At 34.2% G+C, this 15,430-nt stretch overlaps 1 protein-coding gene across 1 annotated transcript; it reads right to left on the bottom strand.

The window, feature by feature from the left end:
• Positions 1–450: 450 nt before the first annotated feature.
• Positions 451–15,131, bottom strand: LOC110715723 (conserved oligomeric Golgi complex subunit 3-like). The gene is made up of 25 exons (XM_021894328.1): positions 14,918–15,131; positions 14,612–14,695; positions 14,404–14,511; positions 13,849–13,893; positions 13,692–13,766; positions 13,474–13,569; positions 13,312–13,389; positions 11,344–11,429; positions 10,694–10,760; positions 10,523–10,585; positions 10,336–10,437; positions 9,669–9,773; positions 9,489–9,581; positions 6,806–6,894; positions 5,485–5,704; positions 5,229–5,315; positions 4,350–4,466; positions 4,205–4,237; positions 3,958–4,044; positions 3,808–3,870; positions 3,196–3,312; positions 2,132–2,224; positions 1,845–1,970; positions 1,340–1,440; positions 451–913 (listed from the first exon to the last, which is right to left on the bottom strand). Exons 1-25 carry the CDS (start codon positions 14,999–15,001, stop codon positions 784–786), a joined length of 2,349 nt encoding a protein of 782 aa, XP_021750020.1. The 5' UTR covers positions 15,002–15,131; the 3' UTR covers positions 451–783.
• Positions 15,132–15,430: the final 299 nt, after the last annotated feature.

Here is a 15,430-nt window from a genome sequence, read left to right as displayed (position 1 = left end):
GGAATGATCTTAGGGCTTTAGAACCGTCTGATCTTTTGTGCTAGTAATGAATGGCTAAGATTGCTTGTTTTTAGTTTTCACCATAAGCTCTGTTTTTAGCGGAACCTCCCCGTATATATATATATATATATATATATATATATATATATATATATATATATATATATATATATATATATATATATATATATATATATATATATATATATATATATAATAAGTAGCTTATCAGCCACTTTCACATACTAGTATATTTTGTTCTGATTATGAGTTTGTTACAAAAGTACATGTTATTCTAAAGTGATTACCTACAAAATTTGCTAACTAACCAACAATGTGGACTCACAACATTCTAGTATTATTCGCTCTTATGCTAAGTGATTAGCAAGTCTAGATGATTAGATGTAGTAAACAATAGAAAGCAAAATTGAGCTTAAGTTCAGCTGATTGTTTGGCTTTTCAAAATTGGTTATTCAAAATTAATTACAATGAACACTTCTTTAAAAAAAAATTACTCGTACAATGAAACTTAAGATCCAATAAAAAGAATTTGGGGCTTGCGAAAATTGTGTTGTTGGTATAACTAATGAATAATACAAAGGAAAAACATATCATGAGAAGTTAAAAACATCTACAAACCTATAGTTGAATTCTAAATACGTATACTATCTCTGAGCAAATGAATCATCACTCTTGTGAATATAGTTTCTTGTATAGATTTAATATGAACAATTCCTAACACTTGAAGTAAATGGCTTTGCTTCATACGTGCTTCTGCCAAATCTAGAGTAGGCTATCAAGTTGCGCCAGTAAATCCTCTATAGATATCACATTGATGCTCTCTATCTCTTCTGCTGAGTATTCTGATTTTACAAGTGATTGCACTTGGGTATGAGCTTCCAAAATATTTGTCCTACATAAGAGTCATTTGTAGAAAATAATCAATTCGTTGTCTAGAACAGAAAAATACAGTCAGTAGGAGACACAAATCTTTCACTCCTGAAGAAGCAGGGAACACTCACAAGACAGAACGATTATCAAGAGTAGATTGGAAAACCCAATGCAAGAGGCTCCCACCCAATTTGGGAATAGGAAGTCGCACGTAATTGGCTCACATCTTTACATAAAGGATTTTTCATATGAAGAATGCAAAACTGACAAAAAGTATAAAATAACAGCAAACTGCATGTTTACAGGATTCACAGGTTTTTCCTTTTATTTTTTTTTTATTTTTTTTTGGAATATTTTCTTTTTTTGTTGAAACACAGATTTCTTTATTAGCAGGTTCCTTGCAGGTAGAATGGAAAAGGTAAGAAAAAAAACACATAAAAAATCTTACTTTATTGGCTTGAATAATATTGTCCTTGTTGATGGATTCAGGAGATACAACTTCATCTTCCCTATCACACTTGGTAGCTCTTGCTGTATTGTAGAGGTAACCTGCATATGATTAGGTAATCAAATTATTACCCAAGTGGCAACCAGTAATACCTATGATTAGGTAATTAAGTCATTACCCTCTTGAATACAGATATAGCTAGGAATTCGAGTTTTTGGGTAGCGGTATAGGTAGAAGTTTGAGTGAAGAAGGATACAGCATATATGTGGCTCTCTCTGTGACATATATGGGGCTCTCTCTCTGTGACTATTAATCAAGATAAGTAGTTTTATTATTACAGGCCCAAAACCAATTTAAAAGCTCTAGCATCTGCACTACACAAGAAAGCAGCAACAGAAGAACAGAAACCCATGTGGAGAGAGAGAGAGAGAGAGAGAGAGAGAGAGAGAGAGAGAGAGAGAGAGAGAGAGAGAGAGAGAGAGAGAGAGAGAGAGCACCAAACTACCTTCTGAAGTAATTCAGACACCTTCTCTGGAGTTGCAAAAGCTTGCTCCTTAAGAGGTTTTGCCCTGACAGTCTCGAGTTTTTGATTTTGACTGCCTGAAGATATTGTGGCTTTCACAGCTGTGACCTACAAAGAGAAGGCAAAGTTCTAAAAGTTGATATAAAATTATAAACTTACTCTTCTTCCAGTCCCTGCTGGTCTGTAGCATATTTGAAACGAGGGCGGCGAGAAGTTTCCACTGGCAAATAAGAGAAGCATATATAAAGCTCATGAATTCCAAGACAAACCTTGGCCACAAATGAAAGCAATGGATCCACTATAAGCTTTGTCACCGACATTATAAATTCTTCACAAGTGGCTTTAAGAATTTTCTCCAAATCCTGTGAGAAGATTGTCCCAATTATGATGTGTTAGAGTAATTACATATCCATATACTAGTGTACTACTCCCTCCGTCCCTAAAAGAATGAGTGAATGACACTTATGGGCAAAATTCACAGGTATTAAGAAAGTGAAAAAGATAGTAGTAAAAGTACATTGGAAAATGTAATTCACATAGGGTTTGCAAAAAAGTAAAGAGAGAAAGTAATAAAATTACATAGAAAAGCAAAATTTACATGGAAAAGCTAACTTTGCACAAATATAGTTGCAATTTGAAGAGTATTTTAATGCAAATGGGATGATCATTTTGGGGCTAGATTTAGGCCATAAGGGTCATTCTTTTAGGGACGGAGGGAGTATAAGGTTTAACATTAACTAGAAAATGATAAAATAAAAAAATAAAAAAATAAAAAAAAAAAAAAAAATTTAAAAAAAAGGCACAAAAATTAAGCTCAACCAAAACCCCCTCCCCCAACCAGGACAAACTAATCAAGTGGTTAAACAATGGTCATGCCTAGCAAGAAAAAGAAACTAGTAGCAATATCCTTGCTAAGTTGTAGTCCAAATATTGTTAATAAAATTAATCCATGGCAAACTTTGAAATAATCGAATCAGTAACTATCCCGAAAAATAGTATTCTCTCTTCATTACACACAGAGACCTCTGTTGCTGCAGTTGCTACTTCTAAGACTAATTGTAATATTTAACTACTCCTTTGAATGTAACAATATCTACTCTAAATTTCTTAAACCTTTGCCTAAATTTTTCCATTGCAAATACCAAAACAAGCTCCCGACTACAGTTGAATAGTTAGGTGTAAGATTACATTCCTGTTATCATTCTGGGAGTGGACGGTTAGTATTATCATTTCACAATATGTATGCCAAATTTCATAGCCAGCTCCACATATAAGCAATAAGACAACGTGTAGATGGATAATCAATCAAGGCCAAGGAATTGATATCACATACCTTCTTAGCATCTACTTGACTTTCCAGAACCCGAGGAGAAAAAGTTCTAGCCAAAGATGATGATCTTGACCAATCAAACAGAGAGGCTTGCCCTCCGAGAAGTCGTCGAAGATGGTCCTGACATCAAAATGGACAGCATTATTCTATTTGCAGCCTTCTGTTTGACAAATAATAGACTCACAAACCTCTTTCATTCTCAATATTGTAATAACTATCACAGCATCATATAAAAAGATAATTTGAATATAGAAGATGACTGGCATATGTCATTTGAAATTGGTACACATAGGAGTTCAAGAATCAAAAGTAACAAGATTGTTCCCAAGTTTAAACTTCAAAAAGTTACAACTCATTGCTTTCAAAATTCAAATTAACCAGTGATCAAAGCAATAGTCTGCCAACAAAAAGACGGTCAATATAATGATTTTGAGCTAGCTTAGTTGGCAATGACTTGGGAGTGGTAACCAAGATTTGATAAAAATCAGCTCTAAATTTGACCTTCCTTAGAACACCCCACCCCCCCCCCCCCCCCAAAAAAAAAAAAAAGAAAAAAGAAATCCCTCCAGAAAAAATATAGTTTTTTTTAAAATCTGAAAGTATCAGCCAACTAACCAGCAAATGAGAAAAATCAAGCTCCTTATGTGTGACTGAAAATTCAATATCAAAAGGCGCAATCTGCAGCAATACAATTCGAAGTTAGTCACTATTTACTGCACATACCAAGACTAGTTACCAACCAAATACAGAAGACAATAGTTCAACCTGCTCTCTTAAAATTAGAAGATGCTTTATCAAAAAAAGTTGCCCATCCATTGGTGACGACCTCTGTGATATGAGTTTACTTGCTTTCTGTAGTATACATATTTTAAAATAAGTAAAGACCACACGCTCATCAGGAAATTCAATATACTACATCAAACTTTACCTACAAACATAGATGTCAATCTCTCAGGCTCACAAAATATCAGTAAGACTTTCTAGAGTATGTCATCTGGATAAAGGCACTTACTTGAATGGACAAGGAGCAGACTTCCACTGTTTCCTGAAAAAAGATAAATTTTGTGAGTTGGCTAGCAAATTTACAAGGCTACATGCCTACATCTATAAATCTTAAATAAAAGAAAGGTATACTTTGTTGCCTGGTCACTAAATACCTGAGCTAGACCAGTGAAAACGCCTGGTTCTAAACATCGATAAAGCTTTGACAGCAGTGAGAGAGTTTTTTCCAAGGGCGGGTACCAGGATTTGAAGACATCTTGATTCTCTTCACTCTGCAATTAAATTGGGGTATTGATAAAAATTATAAATCCTGGCTCTTGGAAGGTATCACAAACATTGTGTGCCGCATATGTGCACTCATATGATTATATCTCTTTTCATGCATGTGTCTAGATAAATGCTATATGTCTGTCAAGTGTACCATATTCACATAAAATACATTATATTTTTCCAATCAGGTATCACCATATAGAGTTTCCACTTTCCAGTATGAAGCTTGTGTACTCCCTCTGCCTTATTTTTAATCTATGCATTTTGTATCTTTGCACAATTCACATACTCAACTTCAGCCATAGATGGTGATTGAAATGGAAAGAAAAACATAGCTATATTTGATCTTGTTTGATTCAATACAACACACATTTTTCAAAAATATCAACTTTCAAACTTTTAATTGATAAATAAAGATATCAATGAACATAGTTTTACATTGGAAAGCGTGAAAGTCAACAGCGCTGAATAAACATGGAGGTAGTATGGTGTAAACTTGAAAATAGAACCCCCAATAAGCTTAAACAAACAATGTGAATTCCCATTTATAGTTAAACACCTCAGCAATTAAGATAGAGAAGGCCATTTGACCATCATATTGCAAACATTGAGCAGCTTGTTCATTCAAAATAATACAATTGAAAACAATTACAAATTTGAGTTGAGGAGAAACATATTAAACAAATTTTTGTTCAAGATATATGAAACGAATGCACTTATCTCCATCATACAAATACTAATCAACTAATATTCAACTAACTTACAGTTTGAGCTTCCTCTTTAACCTCAGAAGCTTGTTCCAGTTTTGCAGGGTAATCCAAGTCTTCATTGAGAGGGTAATAATTTGCTATCTAGATGCAGAGAAAGAAGATGAAAAAGAAAACTTCCGTAAGAAACGAAGGTTACACATACACATAAAGCAAATAACTCAGGAACAAATAGCAACACTGAAATACTATGGGCCTATGGCAAATTTCAATAGAGAGCCGTTCAGGTAACAAAATTGAGTATAATACTCACTTCATCGCGGATATGAGTCCGAGCACGAAATGTTAGTCGCTCATGTACATCGGCCAAAATTCTTTCGAAAGTTGGCCGCAGACCAGCTAATGATTCACTCCGTCTACTGAGCTGCTCTCCAAGGACCTCGACTTTCAGTACATCAACAAGTTCACAGAGAAAATCGATATTTGTTTCATGAATAAACTTTGGGCGTAGAGTATCATACAAGTAAGTGCACCTGCAATTCCAGTTGAGGAGCAATGTCAATATGGGAAAAGGAAAATGGAGTATTAAAAAAACAAATTTCCTAGAAGTAGTGATACTAAGCTAAGAAATGAAAAGCCTCTTCATATAAGGATATAGTGTCTTAATATTCTATCCGGCTAATCTTCATAGTTGATCACTAATTAGGATCTCCAGGTGGTAGCTACAGAAAGCAATCTCTCTACTGGTTCCAATCAAGTTTGAGAAGAGACTACATTACATCTGAATTCTAGACTGCTCTATATCCAACCAATGGTGTTAAATACTGCAAGGTCATTGTACTAATAAAATTTCACAAGTCAGAATATCTGATAGCTGAAGCTGGTTGTGTAGTACCATATTAGCTGATTGTATATAAGTGTGGTAAAAAATTGTTAGCTAATAGCTATTTAAGTATGTAGATTGCCAATAAGAGCATTGACATATTTAAGTATTAGAGAATAAATACTTGTTAAAAAAGGTAGATATATAAAGTTAGATTTTTATGAAAATATAGTGTGCGAATATGATAATAATTAAAAGGTACTTATAGAAAGTTTACAAATTGTTAATCCCACAAACATTATTTAATTACCAAGAGAGTTTTTTAGTCATTCCTACTCACTCTGTTTTTTCAAATTGCATCACTTACCTAAATATTCAGTTTTTTTTTTTAAGTGCATCACTTCCTTTTTTGGACACGTAGTTTATTTACTTATTATTATATCTCTCTCCTCACAAGGTCCCACAATTACCATTTTTTAAAATATTATTCTCTCCTCTCACATCTCTTATTCTTTAACAAACTATTACCCACCTATTCCCAAACCCTAAACACTATATTTTATAATGCATTAAATTCACCTTTCAAAAACTAAATGCCGGTCAAATTGATACACTATTACCAAATTACCAATTTACCACTATTTGTGCATAAAAAAGCATGAGATTCAATCAACTATATGTAATAAACATAATAAAATAGTGAGTACATCACAATTCACTAGTACATGAAGGTGCACACTCAAACCTCTTTTGGCAAATTAAATATATGTAACCAAAATCCAAATGAGCAAAAGAAGCAATAGTAACTCACAAAGGATCTATCAAAGGAGCCAAACTTGCAACATCCTCTGAAGAAGCTGGGAAAAAATGACTAAATAATTGGTGTTCAAGCTGATAAACCTGCAATAACAATTTGATATGTCTTTGTAAATAGTATATGAGAAGCATTTTTTACCATTTTGAAATTAGCAAAAGACGATAAATTGGGCACATCTACTTGCAGCTTTTTCAATGTGCAAGTAAAACTATAAGGATCCCACCATCCAAGTCTACAAGTGAAAGTTAAAAGTATGAATGTGCCTCTTTTGTCAATGAAGACTCACTTTTACTTGGTGTGAGATTAGTAATGACATCATAGTTGTAAGCTTGGAAATATCAAATATAACTACAAAATTCCTCAATCACTAAAAAAACCCTCAAAATTACAACAATCATTTTATCTCCAGTATAATTCATTCCTTTAATTCTCCCTAACTCTTTTCTCTCTATCGTAAATTGTATAGCTGAGCTTAGACAACATTGCATCACCACCATGCCACAACAACCATGACTCACCTATGCCACCCTCCTCCATAACTGTTGGCAACTACAGCCACTGGTCACCCGCTGCTGCAGCTACCTTTGGATGAATCTAATGGTAGTTAGGGACGGGTTTGATTTTGTATTGTTAGTAATTACTACGTAGTACAATACTTGTATACGAACAAAAAAAAAAGGTTAAATTTACATACTTTGTGAGAGAAAAACTGTGGTCAAATTTTGCTGACCCAAGCTACTGGAGGCTGGAGTGAATTAAGTAGTCAATTCTAATTAGTGTAACTAAAATAGGCAGGTCTTGCTTTAATTATTTTGCATGAAGTAAATCCGGGCTACCTTCATTTAGTGCAGGGTTTAATGGGACTGAAGGGAAAAGATCAATTACTAGCATCAGGGCCCTTTATCAGTTGCAGTTAGACACCCTCAGATTAGAAGGTAAATAAATCCATTAACATTCCCAGAAGAAGCAAAATAATTATTATCTGTCGATTCCAGTGGTATTGCAATATGTACAGCTAACTTCCTATAGTCCTACATTCCTACGATCCAATGTATAGTAAAATGATGGTAAAAAAAGCATAATCCCCAGACAACATAATCCTGAAATTGACGTCACCCAAGTTCATACAGATTTCCCCTTTTATGACTTATAGGGACACTTGCAACATATTTTCATCCCAAACTACCAAATATGGCACCTTTGTATTTAGCATTCCACAGCTGAAATGCTGGTGTAGTAAAAATGATGGTATGAGAAAACATAATCCTCAAATTGATGTCACCCATGTTCATAGGAATATCCCAATTATGATTTATCGGGACACTCAAAATAATTTCATCCCAAACTACCAATCAAGACATCTTTGTATTTAGATCCACATCTGAAATAAATGCTCTCACTTCACAGCAAAAATTAAACGCACCATCCTCATTTACAAAAAAAGGAAGTCTCTCAAAGCAGCGCACCATCCTCATTTATAAAACAGGGAAGTCTCTCAAAGCAGCGCACCCAAAAAAAAAAAAAAAAAAAAAAACTAAACTGAATTCAGATGCTAAAAAGCGAATCTGATACCTGGCCTTCTTCCCAGCCAAATTCTAGCAATATTAAAATATCCACATAGATTTCTGAACCTTATCAAAACCTTTTGTGTGACAAGCATCTTCACCCCCCATTCCTACGATCTACAAAATGCATATACTTAAGTGTAAAGAGCATTCCATGAAATATTATAGGGTTGCCCTTACAATTTTGACAATCTTGTTAATAATATTGGCCACAAAAACATTCTCTCAGTGAAGGTAGATGATTATAAACATTTATTAGAGCCCAGTCATAGTCAGAGATGCCTGAGTCATGCACTTTTCTTTCTATCTTACTTTCACATTTGAGGTCAAACATCCTTCAGAAAAGAAAAAAGGATAGAGGATGAGACAAGAGAAAGCTAAGTAAAACCTTCATTGTAATCTTTATGTTGTTTTTCTCTTTTTTCTACAGCAAATTAGGGTTATACTTTCTCCATTTCATAATGTTCTGGACATAGTCTGGTTTTATCCATTTCGTATTTTTCTTACATATCTACTTTATTACATTTTCAGCAATCCCCTCTTAATCATATCCCTCTCACCTAAGACTATTAAAACCTTTCCCCTAACCCTCTCTTTACTCCAGCCACGTTTTTTTTTTTTTTACATTCACCTAACTTTGTACACACCCTCTCTTTCTTACTTTATCCACAATTTTTTCACACCCACCCATCTTTTAACACACTCTCTCCGTTGCCTTAATTCTTGTGGCAACCATTAAAAAAAACGGACATTATGGAACAGAGGTAGTAATTTGCTTAAAACAGTTGTTAGATTTAGAATCCAATACGAGTATTTAAAGGGCTTATCTTTTACATATAATTTCTTTTTAACTTTCATGCTAGTAAGGTGGGTTAAGAAATCTTTCCCTTCAAATAGGCTGTACACATTCAGAATTTACAAATTTAAAGATAAGAAAAGGTCTTGAGTATTAACTTTTTAAATCAAAAAAGTTCCCCTAAGTTGTTGATAAAGCTCCAAATTAAGGAAGAAGGAATAGTAGAGACAATGCATTAAGATTTAAAATTTAAAACAAAGTAACAATGTGAACCAAAGTTCTCCATATTATAACTAGTCTCAAATAGTACAATCACCTGTGCCAAGTATGCACACCCAGACCGAGTCAATGATGGCAATGCCTCTTTCTTAGAAAAGTCAGATATTCGCTGCTGCACAATGCCTTTTAGCTGACAGAATTTGCAAAGTAAGTATTGCAGGTGAGTGTAAAAAAAATAATAATAAAAAAATAAACACCGGAGACAACTCAAACTAACCAATGAAAGCCGCTGCTCGCTGTACACCTTGTGGCATTCGATAAGGAGCTGGGAGTACTCTTTCCGTGATGATCTGCTTTCGATTTCTTCAAGCACAAGCTTGAGCTGCACAGTTTCCAATTATGATTTGAAAAGGTAAGCAATGACCAAACAGCTCTATTTTAGACCATAAAGCAGCAGCAGAACAATAATGACAAATCCTTTAGCCCTATTCATGTATTACTTTAATTCTATTTTTTACAAATATATAAAATGATCTGTAGATGTGTACTATATTGTTGAACTAGTCTCAATGTAAATTTTCAAAAAACAATTTTTTGATTATTTTTTATAATTAATGCATAATAGCATATATTTATGGACAAACTTATGCATTGACACATAGGCCAGTCAAGTATTCAAGAATGGAGGGATTACAATTTATTACAGATAATCATGGTAATTTAACTCAATTCTCTAATCAATGGGGCTTTTTGTTTAGGGACGGAAGAAATTATATGTTTGTTTCTTTCCAGATGATGAAAAAAGCAAAATTGAATAATTCAAGACCAGATTTTCCGTTTCTGATACACTTCAAAACTTCATAAAGTAACTTTCTAGTGAATTATCCCCATAGCCACACCCCAGAAATAATCTCACAAGTCACAGCAGTTATCAAGAAAACTACCTCACTTGCAGCAGCCTTGAAACGGACATATATAACAGATGCCTCTACGCCTTCAGAAAATGCTGGTTTACTGCCACCAATATTCCTTATTGCTTCATGAACCTAATCAAGACAACTTAAAAATCACAGAATTTTCTAACTTTAACAGTAAGAGCAAACACAACAATAATATATTGCTGATAATCACCTGAGATGATGCATTTTTGAGGACTGACTGGACATGAGACCTTATCGCATTCAAGGCTCGTGACTGTAATCAACATCAAAGAGAAGAAAATTATATTTGAAACCTGACCTTAATCTTGATAGAAGAATTGCATTCTTAGTATCGTACACAAAAAGTATGAGTCATTACTACCTGGAGCTGTCGGAATTTGACCAAGTACACACTAGACTCTGCATATTGGGGATTGCTCTCAACGTACCTAAAATTCAGAATTCAAGCATAAAAATTTATAAACTACAACATCCAAAAGGCAGCAGCAAAGACCAGCAAGAAAAATACAGCACTCTTAGAAACATAGTCAACACTCAGAAAGCAACTAAGAGATATTAGAAACCCAATTTTCTCAAAAAGGGTGGCAGTAGATACATATACATCTATATATTATAATGGAGTATTTCGGAGGGTTTCCTAAACCCACTTTTTATTTTCTAAACATGCAAATTATAATTTTATTTTATAATTCTCTAAAAGCATTTATGACAGCAATATATTCTATGAACTAAACAACTATTTTTAATAGAATACTTTCCTTCATCTACTACATCCCATTAATTAAATACATCAAATTGTATTACTTATAATTGTATTTTTATACCTTTTTTTTTTAATATAAAAGAATATTGTATAATGCAAAGTACAGAAAACTTCCTAAGGTGGATTTTTCCACAAGGAAAAAAGAAAAGGGTGTTATCAATGACCATTTTATACTGACTAAATTCTAAATTAATTAACCATGCATTAATTTTAAATCCAGGAATGTCTCAGGCCACTAGTCAACATACGATATGCATTCATCCAGCCGCTTCAGCAAAGGAAGAAAGTCTCGATTTCCAACATTCATGCTAGGGGAATAGAAGCTTGTTGAAATCTGAAAACAAAATTTGAAAATTTTAATTAGAAATGTAAATCTCAGAAAAGAGTGATGCAGTCTCTATCTTTTTGAGCTTCTGATGCCAGATTAAATGAACAGCATCTAGAACTGAAAATAGCACACAAAAGCATATAAATACCAAATAAGAAAGATATAAATATACAACAAGCAATGGAATGTTTCAATTACTGCAAAATCATATCTATATGAAACAACTCTCAATGTTATTCAAATTTATGACAATATTCTACATAGTACCCTTCTAATTTTTGTGCAAGTGCATACAGTAATAAGCCTAAATAAAGTACTCCCTCCATTTTTTTTTTATAGGCAAGAGATGAGATTGCGCGGAGTTTTAGGTGGTTTAATAAAATAAGATGTTAGTGGGGTAGATAAGGTTATTATTTTATTGAAAAGTAAAGTGGTCTGAGAGGGAGTGGGGACCATTGGAAGAGTGAGAAAAGATAAATAAAAAGTGGGGACATTAGTGGGTAAATATATATTATTAAATTATAAGAGAATTCCAAAAATATAACTCTAGCTTATAAAAAAAACGGACGAAAATAGTAACTCTAGCTTATGAAAAAAAAAACGGAGTGAGAAATCGATGTTCACATGGTACTCTTAAGATTTGTGCGGGATAACCTCAACACAGTTAGTAGTTTGGAAAATTTATTGGCATGACACTATGAACTGCCCCAAAGAGAAAGAGTACTATGTGTATTGAGACAGAGGAGAAGTGAAAGAAGATTGAAGGGTGGTTACAAATATTAGGAATCGAGGAGAGAAGTATATGGAGGAAATCAGGAAATTACAGACAGTTATATCTTGATTTACAAGTACTTATTTAGCTTTTGTGAGAGCCAAGCTAATCAAATTTTTTAAAAACTATCTTCAGATTTTAATGTTATCCAAATAATAAACCAAACTAGCTTTTTCATCGCTTAATGTATCTTAATGTCTCCCTGATTGCATAGCCCAGATGACCCATTTTATATTATTAGTAAGGCCCTTAAGAGTAGAATGGTGGGTTGTAGATCTGGTGGTTAGAAGGGAAGAGAGAAAAATTAAAGTTGGGGTTTTCATCTATGATGGTGATGGTGGTTTTCAAATTAGAAGGTGACGCTTTTTAGTGGATATGTGATTTAGGTGAGTTAGGGTCATAAAGACGGAAGATTGTGCAAAGGGATGTTATTTTTTTTAAGGATGGAAAATTTTGACGGGTTAAAAGTGAAAATTGGTGTAGAGGGCGGTGGTATTGGTGAGGGCGGCAGGATGCGAACGAGTTCGGGGTGGCGAATCGGTGAAAATGGAGGTGAGTTGGTGATTTTCGTTTGAGGGTGCATAAGTTAAGGGTACGTAGGCGCATCAGTGTGTGGGTGGTGATTTTCAGTAAGGGTTGCGGTTGTACGGAAGGGAAGGTGATGGCTTTGATGAACCTAGTGGTGGCTGTTTTATAAAGAAAGGTTGAAGAGGTTGGGAATTTGGGGTCTATTAACCCTAGGACAAATGAGGTAATTAAGGGTAAGTATGTGAGTTTGCAGTTATAAACCTTCCATTATAGTGTGGGTCAATTAATATGACATTTCTTTTATATGAATGTTAGTCAAGTAAATAGAAACAGAGTTAGTATATAAACAGCAGCGAAACACTTCGCCAAAAGAATACAGGCTAGCCACATCAACGAGCAATATACATGTTACATAATAGATTACCATTGCTTGCATAGGTCTCAAAATGAGATAAACAATAGAAATGCCACTAGCACTTTGAAATTGTTTCTCTTTTAATATAACTAACAATAAGTCTTGGACATGAAACACCATAATTTTATGGGCTGGGACTTTTTTGTTGATGAAAAAGTATAGTGTATGCTTACATTCTCCAATTCATCAAAGTAACTAAGCTTACTCCGAAGAGCATCCGCAAATTCAATCAATCTCTGCTTTTCAATTAGCTGCAAAAAAAGAAGATAAAAACCCAAGTTAAAGAGATGGAAGTAGCCTTCCCATTTAAAGGAATTAAGAGATTGAGAAAATACCAATCTATCACATGCATCGTGAAGGGTTTTAGTCTTAGTTGCCACTGCTTGATGTTGATATTGTAGCTCATTAAACAATTCAAGGGTATCATCCACCTGCATCAAATATAGCCAAAGTTGCATATCATGCAAGGGGCAGATATTAGCTGATAACCAAATCTGTATCACAAAGCCACCCAATGGACTTGAAGGTCAAAATGATAAAAATGCATATCAACCTGGCGAAGTATATCATCACAAGTTTGAATACGCTGTATCAGAGTATCTACATAATGTCTGTACTTTTCCTCTGTCTAAAAAAAAGAAATAATCAGAGAAATATCCAAGTATCATGAGCACATATAACCAGTGTATCAACATTACACAATGACTGACCTCTGACTTCATGGCAGCTTCAAGGTCTGTGAACCATTTATAAAACTGCAGCACAAAAGGACAGACATAGAAACAAGCTTTCAGCTAATGGCTGTGTCTAAATTTTGAGACTAACAGCTTCAAAATCCTAAATACTTTGTATGACATACATAAAAACTAAGAAAGAAATGAACACTGCAAAAAAGATTGATGTATGAACATCCACTTTTAGACATGCCAAAAAGGTAATTTCACATTATTTCATCACAATTATAATAATATCACCATAAATTAACCTCAAATTGTAACAGCGTGTATGAAATATTGACAATTCTAACAGACAATAACATAACATTTATGCAATATATATATATACACACACACACACTAACTGTGTATCAACCATTACTTAATCCACTAGTGTTGATATGTCAAATTAATTCTTTCCTACCATTTGAATCATATTGCAATGATAGATATATAAAAATCCATGTTTGAGTAGTACGTCCAAAAGGCGACTGTAATAAAGATACTGATTTAAAAGTTTCGAAGCCATGATCAAAACAAACTGATCACCTGATTTGTGTTAACCAAAACAGCCTCAATAGCAGCAGAGTTATCAGCAACACTGTCCGGCGTACTAACAGATAAACCATGTCCCTGCCCCGGTACTCGGTCTTGCGCCTATAAGACACACAATTACTCAATTCCGACACTCGAAACTAAACCACCACCACCACCAAAATCACCACGAAATCAAAATACAGAAATAAACGAAAGGTACCAAATTGGGAGGAAAAGGACGCTCGGCAACAGCATGAGACAATGCAACGATTGCGGATTGTTGCTGCTCTGTCAATGGAGCATTCTGAATTGATCACAAAAATTAAACTCAGAACATCAACAAAATTCCAGGGAAAAAAAATCGGATCGGAAATTAAACCTAATTCATTCAATAAACCAAATCAGAATTGCAAGATTGATGAAAATTGATCAAATAACAAGCAATGATAAACCCTAATTTAAATCAAAGCAAAGCAATGCAATGCAATAATTGAAAGTAAAATTAAGAGGAGAGAGAAAGAAAGACCTGTTCCCAAGTGGAAGCGAAGTTGTAGCCCTTGGAAACTGCGCCAGATTTGGGGAGAGGAGAGGAGTTCTTGGGAGCCACCATTGTTGGTGGAGTCGTCTTCTTCGAGAGCAGTAATTTGATTTGATCACTGTGGTAGTTGTTTTAGAGGAGAGAGACTTGGGACTTTACTTTGGATCTGGTATGGCGTAAAGGGGGCTAATTGGACATTTACTTTGGCCTTAGGGAGATAAGTATAGAGGCGTTAATTCGGGTGTTCGGGTCGGGGTTGATGAGATTGGGTCGACTCTACGTTAAAATTGTAATCCGTGGTTTATACACACGGGTGTACAGTGTTCATCGTACACCCGGATAAATAAGAAAAAAGGCGGAAAGAACATCCTGTGTTTCATAAAGAACATACATGTATTTGACAAAGAACATGTTTGTATTTGACAAAAACATGCATTACCAAAGAACATAAAGATATAATAAAAAGAACGAGATAAAAACTTGATAAATTTTTTTGAAAAA

This window comes from Chenopodium quinoa, unplaced genomic scaffold (assembly GCF_001683475.1).
Source record: "Chenopodium quinoa cultivar QQ74 unplaced genomic scaffold, ASM168347v1, whole genome shotgun sequence".
Lineage (NCBI taxonomy): Eukaryota > Viridiplantae > Streptophyta > Magnoliopsida > Caryophyllales > Amaranthaceae > Chenopodium > Chenopodium quinoa.
This window is presented reverse-complemented; position numbering and strand designations above follow the sequence as displayed.